This window comes from Musca vetustissima, unplaced genomic scaffold (assembly GCF_032173495.1).
Source record: "Musca vetustissima isolate MV318-11 ecotype Yass unplaced genomic scaffold, APGP_CSIRO_Mvet_v1 utg6842, whole genome shotgun sequence".
In the NCBI taxonomy this organism is placed as follows: Eukaryota; Metazoa; Arthropoda; class Insecta; order Diptera; family Muscidae; genus Musca; species Musca vetustissima.
The window spans coordinates 1-14,838 of record NW_026885655.1 but is presented as its reverse complement, the minus strand read 5'-3'; the positions used below and the strand labels follow the sequence as shown (position 1 = coordinate 14,838).

Sequence of the window (14,838 nt, the reverse complement as noted above, 5' to 3'; positions counted from 1 at the left end):
AGATCTGGGATTTAATGTCGACCAAATCGATTATTCATTTAGCTTTAAACTAAATTCACATGCTCATAAAATATTGGCCTTGTGTACCAGAAGGAGGGAACCAACTAGTCCCATATTCGGACTTGATCTAGGCTTGGCAAAAATAGTAGTTTGTATAAAGTTTGGTTCAAATCGAATAGTGCCTTCACCTGACATTGATAATAATAATAAAAAACAAGAAATATATAAAAATAAAAAAATAATGTTGATTTATAAATATTGAAAATGATGACACTTTCGTGAGGGTGGTCCCCAGAAGGAGTAAACCAATGAATCCCATCTTTGGACTTTTTCTACACTTGGTGAAGATAATAGATTGTGCAAAGTTTGGTTCAAATCGGAAGCTACCAGAAGGAGTGGACCAATAGATCCCATTTTGGGACTTGATCTAGGCTGAGTAAAGTTTAAAGGTTGTGCAAAGTATACTTCAAATCGGACATTTCATTCGCCTGATATTGGATTTGTAGATATTGAAAATGTTGACCATTTGCGGGGGTGGTACCAGAAGAAGTGGGCCAATGGATGCCCACTTCGGACTTGATCTAGGTTTGGTAAAGGTAATAGGTTGTGTAAGGTTTGGTTCAAATCGGACTATTCGATTTGAACCAAACTCGCATGATATTACAAAATTAAATTTCACCAGAATTTTGACTTTGTGTGGCGGTACCATAAGGAGTGGACCGATAATCCCCATCTTCGAACTTCAAAACTAAGTGTGGACGAAATATTAGGATATGCAAAGTTTGGATTAAATCGTCTATTCCCTTCGAGAGTTCCCAGCCAGACAGACAGACGACAGAAACATGGATTCTAAAACCAATATTTCGATGAGACACATTTTCATTTTCACCGTATCAAAGTATATATGGGAAATTACAAAAATCTTTTAAATTCCTTGAAACTGAGGTTTGCAAGGTTATAACTCGCGAAATATGAACATATTGCATATAATTTAAATTCATTTCTATAAAATGTAGTGTTCTTGTCAAAATCTGAAAATATTGGTAATAAATAATAAGTTGCGTGGAAGCTATGATGGTGGTAATGTAAAAAAATGGGTGAAAATGTGTTGAAGCCAACGAGTTTCTTTGTGTTCCTACCTGATTTATGGCTAAAGTACACAACGCACGCACATGTGATCAGTGACTAAGTTGCAGAATACCCCATGAACAATATGGTTCTAATGTATGATTTTTCGATATAATCACTGCATCCACCTAAAATGGATGCTGAAATTTTGAAGCCGGATTTTCGTTGTTTTTTGAATTTTTCTTATAATTAGGACGCTCATCCAGATAATGGACTAAACTAATTATAGGATTGTAGAACTCCAGATTTTGCTTCGTTTAGTGTATATCTCATGCATGTGTTCACCGTACGTTCTTTGCAATTGGGTTCCAAAGACTAAAATTTGGTGCGTAAATTTTTATAAAAAACATATTTTTTGAGTCTAAAATTAAGAAATTCCATTCAAATTCCGTGGAACCCCGTGTGATTTTAGTTTTTTTACGTGGCGGATATAATCCATGTTCAATTCCGCCCAATAAAACGGCGGATATAGATACCTTGAATGTAGGAAAAACTGCAAAAACTTATTTCGACAAATTCGCGTAAATAATCGCGATTTTCTTCGAATTGATTTCACATACATTCATTTTTGTGTTATCATATTCGCGAACCTGTGTGAAAATAGGTCAAAAATATATCGATACGCGAATAATATGCGTATTTTATCCAAAATCGATTGTGGAGGCACATCCGCGGTTCTTAACCGATCCTTTTAAAAAAGGTGTCCTTTTGTGTATTTTCATAGGAGATTACTGAAATCGGATTTTTAGTAATTTTTGGGGTTTTTGCACAGTAAAGTGCATCGAGCGGCACACTTGACCTCTTAATGAAACCTCGAAAAATGCATAATTATTGGAAGAGATTGATTCGGTATATATGAAAACCTCATGCCATCAACTGATTTCAACTGATTTAAAGGAATTTTGTAATTTCCCATATACCCTCATAAGGCTGAGAGTATAAAAATTTACCGTAGCATAGACCGATGTTGATGAAGGTCCCTAACGTTAACCGTCCGAACACATGGGCGCTGGTCTTGTCGCTACCGGCCACTGGACATTGTCATAGTGGTCAAATTTTTAATAATTATATATTTTATTTTTCCTTAAAATTGTATCATATTATCATAATATTTTATAAAAAAGTATATATAATATATCGATACTCGGAACAATTGTTACATTTAAAATTTAAACATAAATTAATCAATATTTTATGTTAAAGTGTGTATACAACATAAAAATAAAAACAAATAACAGCATATGACGATAAATGTCATGTGATTTGATTTTGCATAATTGCTGAATAATTTATCTTCTTTTGTGGTCTCATTTGAAATTCAAATTTTGTTGCTGTTGTTAAAACAATGATTTATTGCAGATTGTTTTTTTTCATAATTTTCGGTGAACTTTAATGGTATTATTGAAATATAATTATTCATTCTAATAGTTTTTCGGCAAAACTTTCAACTGTGGGGGAGTGTTTTTGTTTGTAAAGGTATCCGAAAATGTATTTAAATGAAAACAAAAATTCCAATTAAAAATATATTTAATAATTTATTTATTTTTTGATAAATGTCATGCTGAGTCATTGTTAGAAATTATATCAAATAAAATAAGAAAAAAAATATTTGGAAATCAAAGTAATTGATTTGAATCATTGATTTTGTGGTTTGAACTATTCAACATTGAAATGTTTTGATGACATTTGCAGTGATGGCCCCAAAACCCTATACTGCTGCTAATGAATCCTTGTGTAGGTGTGAGAAAGAGAAAGATACACAAGGACTCGTCGTCATGGAATTAGGATACTTTTTACAAAAATATTGCTCATTTGATTTGACTAAAGATCTGAGTTTGAAAAATGACCTGCAATAACTCAAAAACTTATCCTATGGCTATATAATAATTTTCCGAATAATATATTTTTTAAAGAATTTCTTAAGAGATTAAGAGAAGGCGACAAATGGTTTTTAAAAAAACCAACTTTTTGGCAGGAATAGCGTTATATATTTATGTATATTCTTTAATTTATTTTACATAATTAGTTATGCATTTCTTTTGTTGTTGACTACTCTACTGACCACCGCCACCACCACCACCATTGGCATTGTCTGTCTTTTTACGTGAAGCCTTTACCGACAATGATGTCATACTGCCACCGCAGTTATTACCATTCCCCTGAGCGTTGTTGGCCGTATTCCCCGTCGAGTTGTTGTTGTTGTTGTAGAAACGTTGTTTCAACTGGTCCTTCCATTCCTGTTCCAATTTAACATAGATGCCACCCAATGGCCGGTTCGGTTTGTTGACATTGACATCGGTGCCATTCTTTTTTCGCACAAGCGCAATAACCTGTTTCATTACCTTCTCTTCAAACTCGCGTTGATTATCTTGATTGCTGCGTGCCGACAATTCGCCAGACCAATAGCGACCAGGATTTAAAGGTTGTTTGCTGTAGGTTAACGAAAAATGCCGAATCACATATTGTTAATCGATTTATTTCATTGTTACCTCTTTCGATTATTCTTCTTGTTGTAATGCTTTTTCGGTGCGGTAATTTTACTATCGGATGATTCACAACCATCACTGCTACTCGTCGAAAAACTGCTGCCATAATCACCTAATCCAAATTTACGTGAATTGGCTCGTAGATTTTCCAAAGTGTTGTCGGTACTTTCGGTTTCGGTGCTAGAGTCAGCGAAAAATTTCGATGATGCCGGTCGTACACGTCTGGCAATGCGGCTGTGGGATTCTTGAGAAAATGAAAATGAAGATTATTTTATTTACGGTCAGATATGGCATTTTATAATTATTATGATTAGATTGTTGACCATAAAATATGAATTTTAAATACCATACCATGGGTGCTATGCGTGGTAAATTTTTGTCAGCAGGTTTTTTACCCTTGAGATAACACAATAGCTGATTTTGTGTCTTCCATGCCTACACAATTTCAATCCTTGCCTACACAATTTGGTAAAAGACACCGTTGGAAACCTAGTCTTGTCTATAGTTGTCATTAAAAAATTGTCCAATTCTCGTTTTTTCCCTGTTGAAGTCTTCCCACTTCTTCACAAGTAGTGTCTTGTTCTACAGACCAACGACTTCGAGCATGCGTTCGGTTGTGAACTCGCTGCCACAACCTCTGTCGAAGACAGTTGCCTTTTGTAATGGAGGAATGTCAAATTTCCTCTCCAGCTTGAGTTTGATTGTTACGTTTGTCGAATTAGATAATACACCTTGAATTGCAGCTGGACAAATCGAAAGGGTGCCTCCTTGCAGCTGGTGATCCAATATTTTATCTTTGATTGCATCGAACTCCTTCTTAAGGATCTCCTGTTTCACTTTGCCGGTCGTACTATTTTTGCTCGCTGCCACAACTGCTGACGAAGACACTTGGCTTTTGTAGTTAAGGAAATTCCTATTTCCTCACCAGTTTGAGGTGAAATTCGTTCGTAGATCCAACATCTAATTGTTGACCGCATCCACCATTTCCTTATGATGTTCCTGTTTCACTTTATTGGATACACTATTTTCGTCGATTACTGTGTAGTAGGGCTCGACTCTGTAGAACCTCCTTGTGTGGTACCTTTTTCCAATAAAATGTCGGATCCTTACCTGTTGTTGCTACAATCTTCCCCTTTTGTACAATCTGGTTAGTCCTTTTGGAATTCATGGTCTAAATGGTAAATTCCGATACAACGCTCGTCTGCTCGATACTATAGCCAGTCTGCCGGCCGCAGTCGATGGATTCCCGAGGCAGTCTCGTTTAACTTTGGGTAAGATGATTTTCTTCTTTGTATCAGCCGACTGGAAGTTCTATTTCTACATTGCGGATTTGGTATTTGTCTGCTCTTCCGGAGACCTAATCCTCTTCGCCGCTTTCTAGGAAGTGCACGGAATATCAGACTCATCCTTCTGGACATCAATCTGCAATTCGCTCTTGTTTCTCCGGTTTAGTCTGGGCAGTTCCGTTTCTGTGTCCCAGTTTCCGCCTCTGTGCTCCAAATTGTTTTTCGCTGCTGCCTTGGATGTCAAACGTATCCTTCTGGGCATCCGTCTGCTCTTCAATTTAGATTTTTTTCTTTGTATCAGCCAACGGGAAGCTCATTTTCTTCCTTGCGGGTTTGGCGTTCTTCCGGACACCAAATCCTCTTCCTAGGTAGTGCAAAAAAGTCAGACTCATCGTTCTGGGCATCAGTCTGTTGTTTGCGTCTGGTTCTTCGGATTATCCTGACATGCGTTAATTCTGAGCGTGGGCAATATTTCTTGATAATTGCACCCTCTTGCCCGATTTAAGATCGACAGCACCTCTTCCTTACACTGACATATTTACCGAATATTCCCAATATTGAGTACAACTCTTCAATTACTTGTTCAGATCCCCTTGTGTTGTGATGTTCGGATTATAATTGTGGCCTATAGATCGTCTCGAAAAAAATATAAACAAAAATTAAGTTTTCGGTCCACTTCATCCCAAAATTTTGATCTGATCATCACCAAAAATTATACCCGATATCCCTGACCATACCTGGATCCTCATTGAACATTTCAAAGCGATCAGCGCTATATTTCCGCCCTCTAGTGTGGTATTGGGTTACTAAATAATGTCTGAATACGTAAGCTCCTGTAAATATTTAAGTGTAACTCCCACATCTGAGTACATACGACCATATAATTGGTATCAATTTAAAGGTCAACTAATCCTCTTGAACACACTATAAACTTCTCGGGCCTTGGTCCTTCAGGGGCAAATATATACGCCATAGAATACAAATTTTGTCATTTTTCACACAAAAGTCAGGGGTCATTTGACCCGCTAAATATTGACCGATCATTATCAAAACAGGCATGCTTATTCCTTGGCCCGATCCCCTTCTCTATGCAAAAATTCGCGGTGTTTGGGCCATAATTGCGGCCTCAGGAGCGACCAGAAAAACCGACAAAAATAAAGTTTTTGGTCCATTTCATCCCCTAAATATTAACAGATCTTTTCCAAAAACAATAGGGGTCTTCATTGGCCAGAACCCATTCTACATGCAAAATTTCGTGAAGATTGGTCCATAACTGTGGCCTGTATCGTGTTTACAAATTATAATGGACAGACGGACGGACGGACACACACATGTCTAGATCGACTCAGCTAGACGAGATATAATGATCGGTATACTTAAAGTTGGGTCTAGGACCAATATTTCGCGGCGTTACAAACTTTTGGGGCTGCACAAAGCGCCAGTTTCCGTTTCTGTGTCCTAGATTACTGCTACTATTTTGCTGTTAGCTTGCTCACTTCTTCCACCATCTTATCAGTATCTTCGCTCATCCGGCATTCTAAGACAGTTAGTCAGTCGAACTTGAATTTCTGAATCGAATTTTAAGTTCGAGGATCGAGATTACTTCTCTCCGGTGGTTCTTGAACGACACCGTTAAGTTCAATCGGTCTGAACTTTTTATATATTCGTAATGAAGTGGTCATTTCAAATGTCTAAAATCTATCTGAGCTCTTATTAGCGGGCTATATTTTTTGTAGAAAGACCTGATTTTACTTATGACCTTTTCGGCAGAAAAACGTATCCAAAATCCCTAAATACCGAATAATGTTGGGTACCGTTATATGAGAGCTACGCGAAAACTTATGTTAATTTTTATAATATTTGGTAGGGTGATTTCCTATCCTATGAGAATATTAAATACTAAGTTACAGCCGACTCGCATGAAAACCTCTTACAATAATCAAATTACCGAATATTATGGGTACCGTTGTTCTTGGACTCACCATCCGGATTTATGACTGGCAATAGCCCTTGACGGCAACGTTGCGGCATTAGCGATAAAAGCATCCAGCGGGATTCCGTTTCTCCACTCGCCATAGTTTCCAACATTTTCGGGGGAGGACAATCACCTAGAGCATGTCCCTCAGTGGCCAATTGAACAATTGATAAAATGGAGCGTTCACGATCAGTTTCCACAAGAACGCTATGTTCACGAAATTGACATCCCTAAAAATATATATTTTTTAATTCACATTTTTCTCAAAGATTACGAAATGTTACATTTGGTCCCGGTAAAGTTTCAAAACGAAATGCCTGTTGACCACAGCAAGGATAACGGCCAGCGGGACCAGTTGTACGGCCATCAGTCACCGGTCCCAGAAATGTTGGCGCCTCAGGATGATAACGACAGCAAGACATCTGGAAAATGCATAATAGTGTGAGTTAAAATTCTAATTATGGCACCCCACTGTACCTGATAAACAGGAAAATACATTTCGCACAAACAACAGTACAGGTAGTGGGCATGGCCCCATAATTTCCAATAGACACGACGCCATGATTTCAACTCTTTAAATAACTGGGCAATGTATAAATTCAAATCCCACATGGTATCACGAACATGATGACTTATCAGCTGACCCCAACGATTCAGCCGCACATTACCCTGTATACAAGGGACATAGGTTTTCATGGTGTTGGTCAGGCAGCGATTGCATCTGAAAAAAAAACACGCGGAAATATAAAAAAAAATAATTCTGAAAATTTTGTGCATAGAAAATGTTGCATACTTGGAACAACGAAATAATCCAGCCAAACTATAATAGTGACCCCTTAATGCCTCTGGTTCTGGTTCACATAAACTCTGTATTAGTTTCGTCCACAGCCTTGGTAATAAACGATCCTTTTTGTCACGCACCATTTCCAATTCGACATTTGTAAACATATCCGCCAGGCGAGTGATAATCGAATCGTTGAGGCACGACAGATTTGTAGAGGCCTTAACGACTTCTCCCAGACGCGAGTGGCAAAAGCTCAGGCAATCCAATAGCAAAGGTTCCATCTATAATGTGAAAGAAAGTCATGAAAAGAAACAGCAAAGCTCGAAATATTAGTCGTGTAATTTGACATTTCGGGTTCTTAGAGGGCAATTCCCAACTTTTCATATTTCTCTAGGTACCGCCTTTTTTTGGGCTGCTGTTCTCTTATTTTACAAGCGATACTTCTATTAATAGGCATTTCTGAATTTTTGAAGATAAAATAGCAAACTTCTTTCTGTCCAATTTTTGGTATTTTCTTGAGCCAATATGTATTTTTTCTAAATTGGCATTGGTTCATATTTTAACCCTTTCAGTGTCAAATAAAATTTTTGTCGGAATAAAAATCTAAAAGTTTGTACTTAAAATCATATAAAGGCATATAGTTTAGAAAAAAAGCAATTTTCATTTTAACCCTCGGACAGTTTCGTCTGTTTTTCAGCAAAAACAAAAACATCAAAGTTAACGGTACATAGGATAACCGAAAAATCGCAAAGAAAGAGAGAATTTTTAAATGTCGAATATATTCGACAAAAACACTGAAAGGGTTAACATGGACCCGCTCCATTTTCGGCATGTTAAAGATATAAGCCGAATTTTCCAAACTAAGCGTGTACCATTTTTTATTTGATTTTCTAAATCCTACCAAAATTTCTGGCATAAGGCTAAGGGTTCCGACCAGGTCTTTGATCGATAAGAGTAACTTCAGGTAATCGATAAGAAGACCTCAAGGCCTTCTACAAAAAAGTCCCACAGGTCTTCGATAAGAAGACCTACAGTTCTTCGATAAGTAGATTTCAAGTCCTTCGATAGACCTCAAGATCTACGATGAGAAAACTTTCAGCGTCGATAAGAAGACGTTTATGCCTTCTATAAGAAGACCTTCAATAAGAAGACCTCCACTTCTTCTAAAAAAAATACCGCCAGGTCTTACGTAGGAAAATCTTTAGGTCTTTGATAAGTAGTCTTCAAAATCTTCGATAAGAAGTCATCAAGGTCATATATAAGACCGCCACGTCTTCGATAAGAAGAGCTTCAGGTCATCTATTAGAAGAGCTTAAGATCATCTATAAGAAGAGATTCGATAAGAAGACCTACAGGTCTTCGATAAGAAGACCTACAGTCTTCGATAAGAAGACCTGCAGTCTTCGATAAGAAGACCTGCAGTCTTCGATAAGAAGACCTGCAGTCTTCGATAAGAAGATCTCAAGGCTTTCTATAGACCTACAGGTATTCGATAAGAAGAGCTTTAGGTCATCGATAAGAAGACCTCCAGAAGACATCAAGACTCTCGATAAGAAAACCTCAAGGCCTTCTAAAAGACCTCAGGTATAGGTCTTAGATAAGAAGAGCTCAAGGTCGTCTTTAAGAAGACTTCCAGGCCTTATATAAAAAGAGCTTAAGGTCTTGGATAAGAAGAGTTCGTGGTTTTAACTAAGAAGACCTTCAGGTATTCTATAAGAGGGCCTCCACGTATTCCATAAGAAGACCGATAATAACGTCCAGGTCATCGATAAGAAGGCCTATATTAAAAATTAGTTCCTTATCCTCAAAGAACCCAATTTCGGGATTCTATCAAAAAATATTCTGCCAAATTATATCTCACCCTCCAGGAAACTGAAATTTACAGTCACTTCGGAGGGATATATCGACAAATGGACTTATATCAAAAATGTTCTGCACAGATTTTTCTCGTCCTGTAATTTACATCAAAGATTTTGCTCACCCTTCCCGGAGTGTCAAATTACAAATTAGGGTTCCGCACTTAGAGTATGTGGACTTATAATTCCCTAAGAACAAAAGCAATAGTCACTTCGATCTTGACCTAACTTTGGATATATTATTCCAAAGGCAAATTTTTAACCAATATTGACAAAAAAGAAGATGGTGAAGAAGAGTTCTGTTCGCATTTCCTTTTTATCTGAAGGTTGAGGTAAAAGAGAAACACGAACATGTCCTTACCTGTAAAAAGCTGGCCGATACCAATATGGGCACCACATTATTAACATTCAAATTTGGTGGCCCATCAGATAGATCAGCTGCACTCGATACGGAATCCGATTTTACCCATTTCATAAGCCAATCGAATATTTGAATATCGCAATGTACGGATATGTCCATGTCCTCTAATTTTTGACCGGCAGTAACATCGGCAAAATAGCCCATCTTGCTGACTAACAAACTCTGAGGACACTGGAAATCTTTGGAGGTGTTCTTAACCTCATCGCAGACATGGATTATGACCTCGGGTCTAATATATAAAAATATATTGTTTTTAACATTTCAAAAATAATATTTTTTTATTTGAAATCAAATACTCACTCCTTTTTGTTGGATGGACCCGTGTGGATAGTTGTCATGGTTTTTGCCACACTTAATGTTGTCGGAGCTTTGACCGATGATTTTGTAGTATTGGTATTCGACTCCTTGCCTGTTGTTGATGTTGATGCTTCAGTTTCGCCTTCTGTGGTATTTTTTGCTTCAGTTATAGTTGTGGATGAAGCTTTGCCGTTCGTTTCTTTACCTTTGGGCTTTAAGCGGTTATTGTAATTAGCCGGCAATGGTACGGGACATATGAAGGGCAACACGGCATCCAAAATACCTTCATTGAGAATGAAATCTAATTTTTCATTTAATTTCGGATGTAAAGTTCCATCAGAGCCGGGATGGCTTGATTTTGCCTTGGCCATTGTTATTGAATTTTGTCTGCGCAAACGGTTTATCTCAGTCGTAAAACCACCACCACCACTTCCTCCACTACTACCAGTACTGGGACCACTGTCTGTCACCTCATCGGTGATATTTGTTGTTTGCCTCGGACTATTTCGATAACCAAATAAATCATTTACCAAACGATTATTGGCCAATTGTTGAAAATCTATGGACTTCTGGGAATTATGGGATTTTGAAATTGCACCTGTGTTTGGAGTTTTTCCAACGCCATGATGATGTTGATGATGCAAGTGATTACTACTATCCTTTCCGATTTGTGTCGTTGTCTGAGAAATCATGTCATTGACATGACAGGACAAATTTAAAAAATCCAAAAACTCATTTAAATTGATTTCCTTTTCAGGGCTGCCACTTTTTGTATCACACATTATTGGTATTTGGTGATTTTTAGAATTTTTATTATAATTTGAAGACATTTTAGTGCAATTAAATTGAATCTTTTGATTCACAAGAGATGAAAATTTACTTCAAATAAAGTTTTAGGCAAGGATGTTTGTTTAGATAAACAAATATTGTGCTACTTAGCAACGGACACCATACATAAAGGTTCGTGTCTGGGCTAAGTGAAGGAATTGCGAAAACAACTCTGATGCAAGAATATTGAAAAAAATTGGTGTGTATATTTTGAAATCACGGGATATTTGATATTGAAAATATCATATAATGGTAATTAGGTATTTTTTCATTCTCATTCGGCAACAAACCTTCGTACCGAAAACTATCAATATTGGTCAACTTTTTACAAGAAAACCCCATACAACGATTGCTTTCAAATTTCGATATTTTGGGCGCGTTTTTCAAACGAATTGGCTACAATTTTATATTGTCAATATTGGCCCAACTTTCTGGCTAAGATAATAATATAACCGTTATAATATTTTTAAGGGGTTATGACATGTGTGAATTTTAAAGAATATTTAAAGAAAGGCATGGAGGTTAAAAGAATCAAAATTTTGGTCAAGTTATACGCCTTCCAATACATAGATGAGTGCAAAAATACTACAGTACCAAATTGTGTATACAGTCCAAAATATTTCCCTTCGATATTGTATTTGCTTTTGTTGATATTATACTTTTATTTTTCGAAAAGAATGTAATATATCTCCCGAATGCAAGGATGAAGCGACATGAACTTTTGTTCATATCGTATTTAGGATAGTTACTTTAAATCTGTGCACAGAAAATAGTTCTATTGTCACGGGTAAAAATTCGGGCCACAAAGGGTAAAAGTCGCAGATTTTGTTTTAATTTTAGTTGGTTTGGATTTAAAAAAATATTTAATTGTGGATTTTTTGAAAAAAATACCTTTTTTTTAGGTCTATGAATGAGTATTTTTTAGAGATTATTTTTTAAGGGCTATTAGGCGTTATTTTTTAAAGGACATTTTTAAAGTATTATAACACGTGGTATATTTATACCCTACACAACTATGTTGTCAGGGTATTATAGCTTTGTGCAGCCCAAAAAGCTTGTAACGCCGCGAAATATTGGTCCTAGACCCACCTTTAAGTATACCGATCGTCATATCTCGACTAGCTGAGACGATCCAGACATGTGTGTCCGTCCGTCTGTCCATTATAATTTGTAAACTCGATACAGGCCACAGTTATGGACCAATCATCACGAAATTATGCATGTAGGATGGGTTCTGGCCAATGAAGACCCTATTGCTTTTTGTGTAAAGATCGGTTAATATTAAGGGAAGACATGGACCAAATTTTTGTCGGTTTTTCTGGTCGCTCCAGAGGTCGCAGTTATGTCCGAACATCGTGAAATTTTACATGGAGAAGAGGATCGGGCCTAAGAATAAGAATAAGCATTTATTTAGCGGTTCAAATGGACCCTGACTTTTGTGTGAAAAGTTACAAAATTTTTATTCTGGGGCGTATATACTTGCTCCTGAAGGACATATACTCGAGATATTGATATTATGTCCAAGATGAGTTGTTGACCTTCAATTTGATATCAATTATATGGCTGTATGTACTCCGATGCGGGAGTTATACGTAATTAAGTAAAGGTGACTATGTGCATATTATTACTATTACTCCATTAGAGGACGGAAATGTCACGCTGATCGCTTTGAAATTGTACATGAAGTTCCGATTATGGTCAAGGACGACGCCTATAGTTTTCGGTGAAGTTTTGATTTCATTCAGGGTGTTTAATTTCAAAACACATATTTCATTGGATTCCTATCCAATTAATTTTAAGCTAATTGTTGTACAATTTGTCTACGTTAGAATTTGTTACTACCCTTAAGTACAGCTTTGTGCTTGAAGGACTGTCAAATTCTAACGAGTTTTTAGCGCCGCTTTGCATCATATATGCTAGTTACATTGTAACTTTTGTTAATTCGCTTGCTTGGATTACGTCCACACAACACTATTACAACTAAGGTAAAATATTATTTCCAATAATATTACCAAATAATAAATAAAACCCCACAAGTCAATATTGACAAAATTTATAAAACCAATTTGTTTTTTATTTCTTCTCTTTTTTATTATTTACGTTGCTACGCAAACATTTGGTCCTTCGAGCCGGATAAATTAGTTGTTTACAACAATTAATTAAAAAGTATTCTTCTTCTTCCCCTAGAAGCTCAACCAGCTGCCAATACATCCATCATCACCATACATCTCATCAAATTTCTCATCCTCATTTCTTTATTTACAACTAAATAAAAACTACAAGGTACGTAATTTGATTTAAGAGAGTGCATTCGGAGTGTTTCGTTTTTATTTCGCAAAAATATACAAACAAATAAACATAATCTCCGGTCGTCTTACAATACGCGGCTTATTGTTGTTGTTAATATTCTCGCAACCCATTTGTGCACAAAGTGATATTTCTCTACGAGAATAATAAAATAAAAAACAGTGAGAACAGTGAAAAAAGTGTCTAGTCATAGTTCAGTGCGTGTTTATACAAACAAAAAGCCTACATTCTGTTTGAATAATAAAAAAAATAAGGCTATCGCACAAAAGAAAATAGAAAAAAATACAATAACAAATTTACAGACACTGAGTGAGCCACACAACAGCATTAACAGCATTAACCATTATTGTTGTTGTTGTTAATGTTGGATGGTAATATCACTGTTCCCACTTCAAACCTTTGTGTACGACAAATAGGGTTATTAAATTAGAACAAAAATTTTTGAAAAATAATTTTTTTGTGAAAAATTAAATTTTTCGTTTTGAAATTTATTTTCGTAAATTTTTTCGAAAAAATATAAAAAAAATTTTGGAAAATCGTGGTACACCCTACAGTCGGCCCACGTTAAAACTTATTTATATATAAAATAATTTTATTATTTTTATATTTTATTATATATATTATTTTAACTTGTTTTTTTAACATTTTTTAAATATTTTGAAATTTTAACCATTTTTAAAAATTTATTTTGGTTGTGTGTACCCTACAGTCCGTGCACACTACATATCTATTTTTTGGCTTTTTTGTTCAAATTTGAGTAGTTTTCGCTACATTTTTCAAAAAAATTGTGTTGTATTTACGATACATCATTGCAATTGCTCGTTTTTAGCATTCTGCTATTGATTTTAAATTATTGGCTTGAATTTTCGTTCAATTTAGCCAAGAAAATACATCTTTTTGTGGGTTTTTTCTTATATTTATTACAACTTTCGATTTTTTACTGCTTCCTTTTTCTAATTTTTTCAAATAAATATCGATTTTTATTTGTGGTCCTTCGAGATATTTTGGTTTTTTGATTTCTTTCGGTCAAAAAGATTATTTTAACTTTTCCAATATGCCTTTAACTTCGCTGGACTTTTTCATCAGAGCCACTGATGCTCTTATTAAGTTCGATGCGAACTTTAGTGATCTGCAAGGTGACAATATGGACATATACGCCTTAGAAATTCAAGCTTCTGAGGTAAAAGAACTTTGGGCTAAGGTAAAAGATAGGTGTGAAACATGTTTGAACGACCTTCGCTCCGCCGATGAACCGTCTGACGACGAATTTACCTCTGTAGAGAGTAAATATCACGTCGCCTATAAAGCTTATGTGAACACTTTATCTTCCATTAATAGAAAAGTGGATCAACTTCGAGGTTCCCCGAAAGCGTCTGTCCCTGCTCAAGCGAGCAATCAACCGGCCACTCCTAGGGTACATCTTCCCCAATATGAGGAAACTGATTCGGTATCGGGTGCTTCGCATCATAC

At 36.1% G+C, this 14,838-nt stretch overlaps 1 protein-coding gene across 1 annotated transcript; it reads right to left on the bottom strand.

Annotated features, from left to right (window-relative positions):
* Positions 1 to 3,182: 3,182 nt before the first annotated feature.
* Positions 3,183 to 11,015, bottom strand: LOC133332883 (uncharacterized). The gene is made up of 9 exons (XM_061541251.1): positions 10,237 to 11,015; positions 9,877 to 10,165; positions 7,669 to 7,940; positions 7,353 to 7,596; positions 7,160 to 7,297; positions 6,883 to 7,105; positions 4,205 to 4,486; positions 3,618 to 3,858; positions 3,183 to 3,558 (listed from the first exon to the last, which is right to left on the bottom strand). The coding sequence occupies exons 1-9, from the start codon at positions 11,013 to 11,015 to the stop codon at positions 3,183 to 3,185; spliced, it is 2,844 nt and encodes a 947-aa protein (XP_061397235.1).
* Positions 11,016 to 14,838: the final 3,823 nt, after the last annotated feature.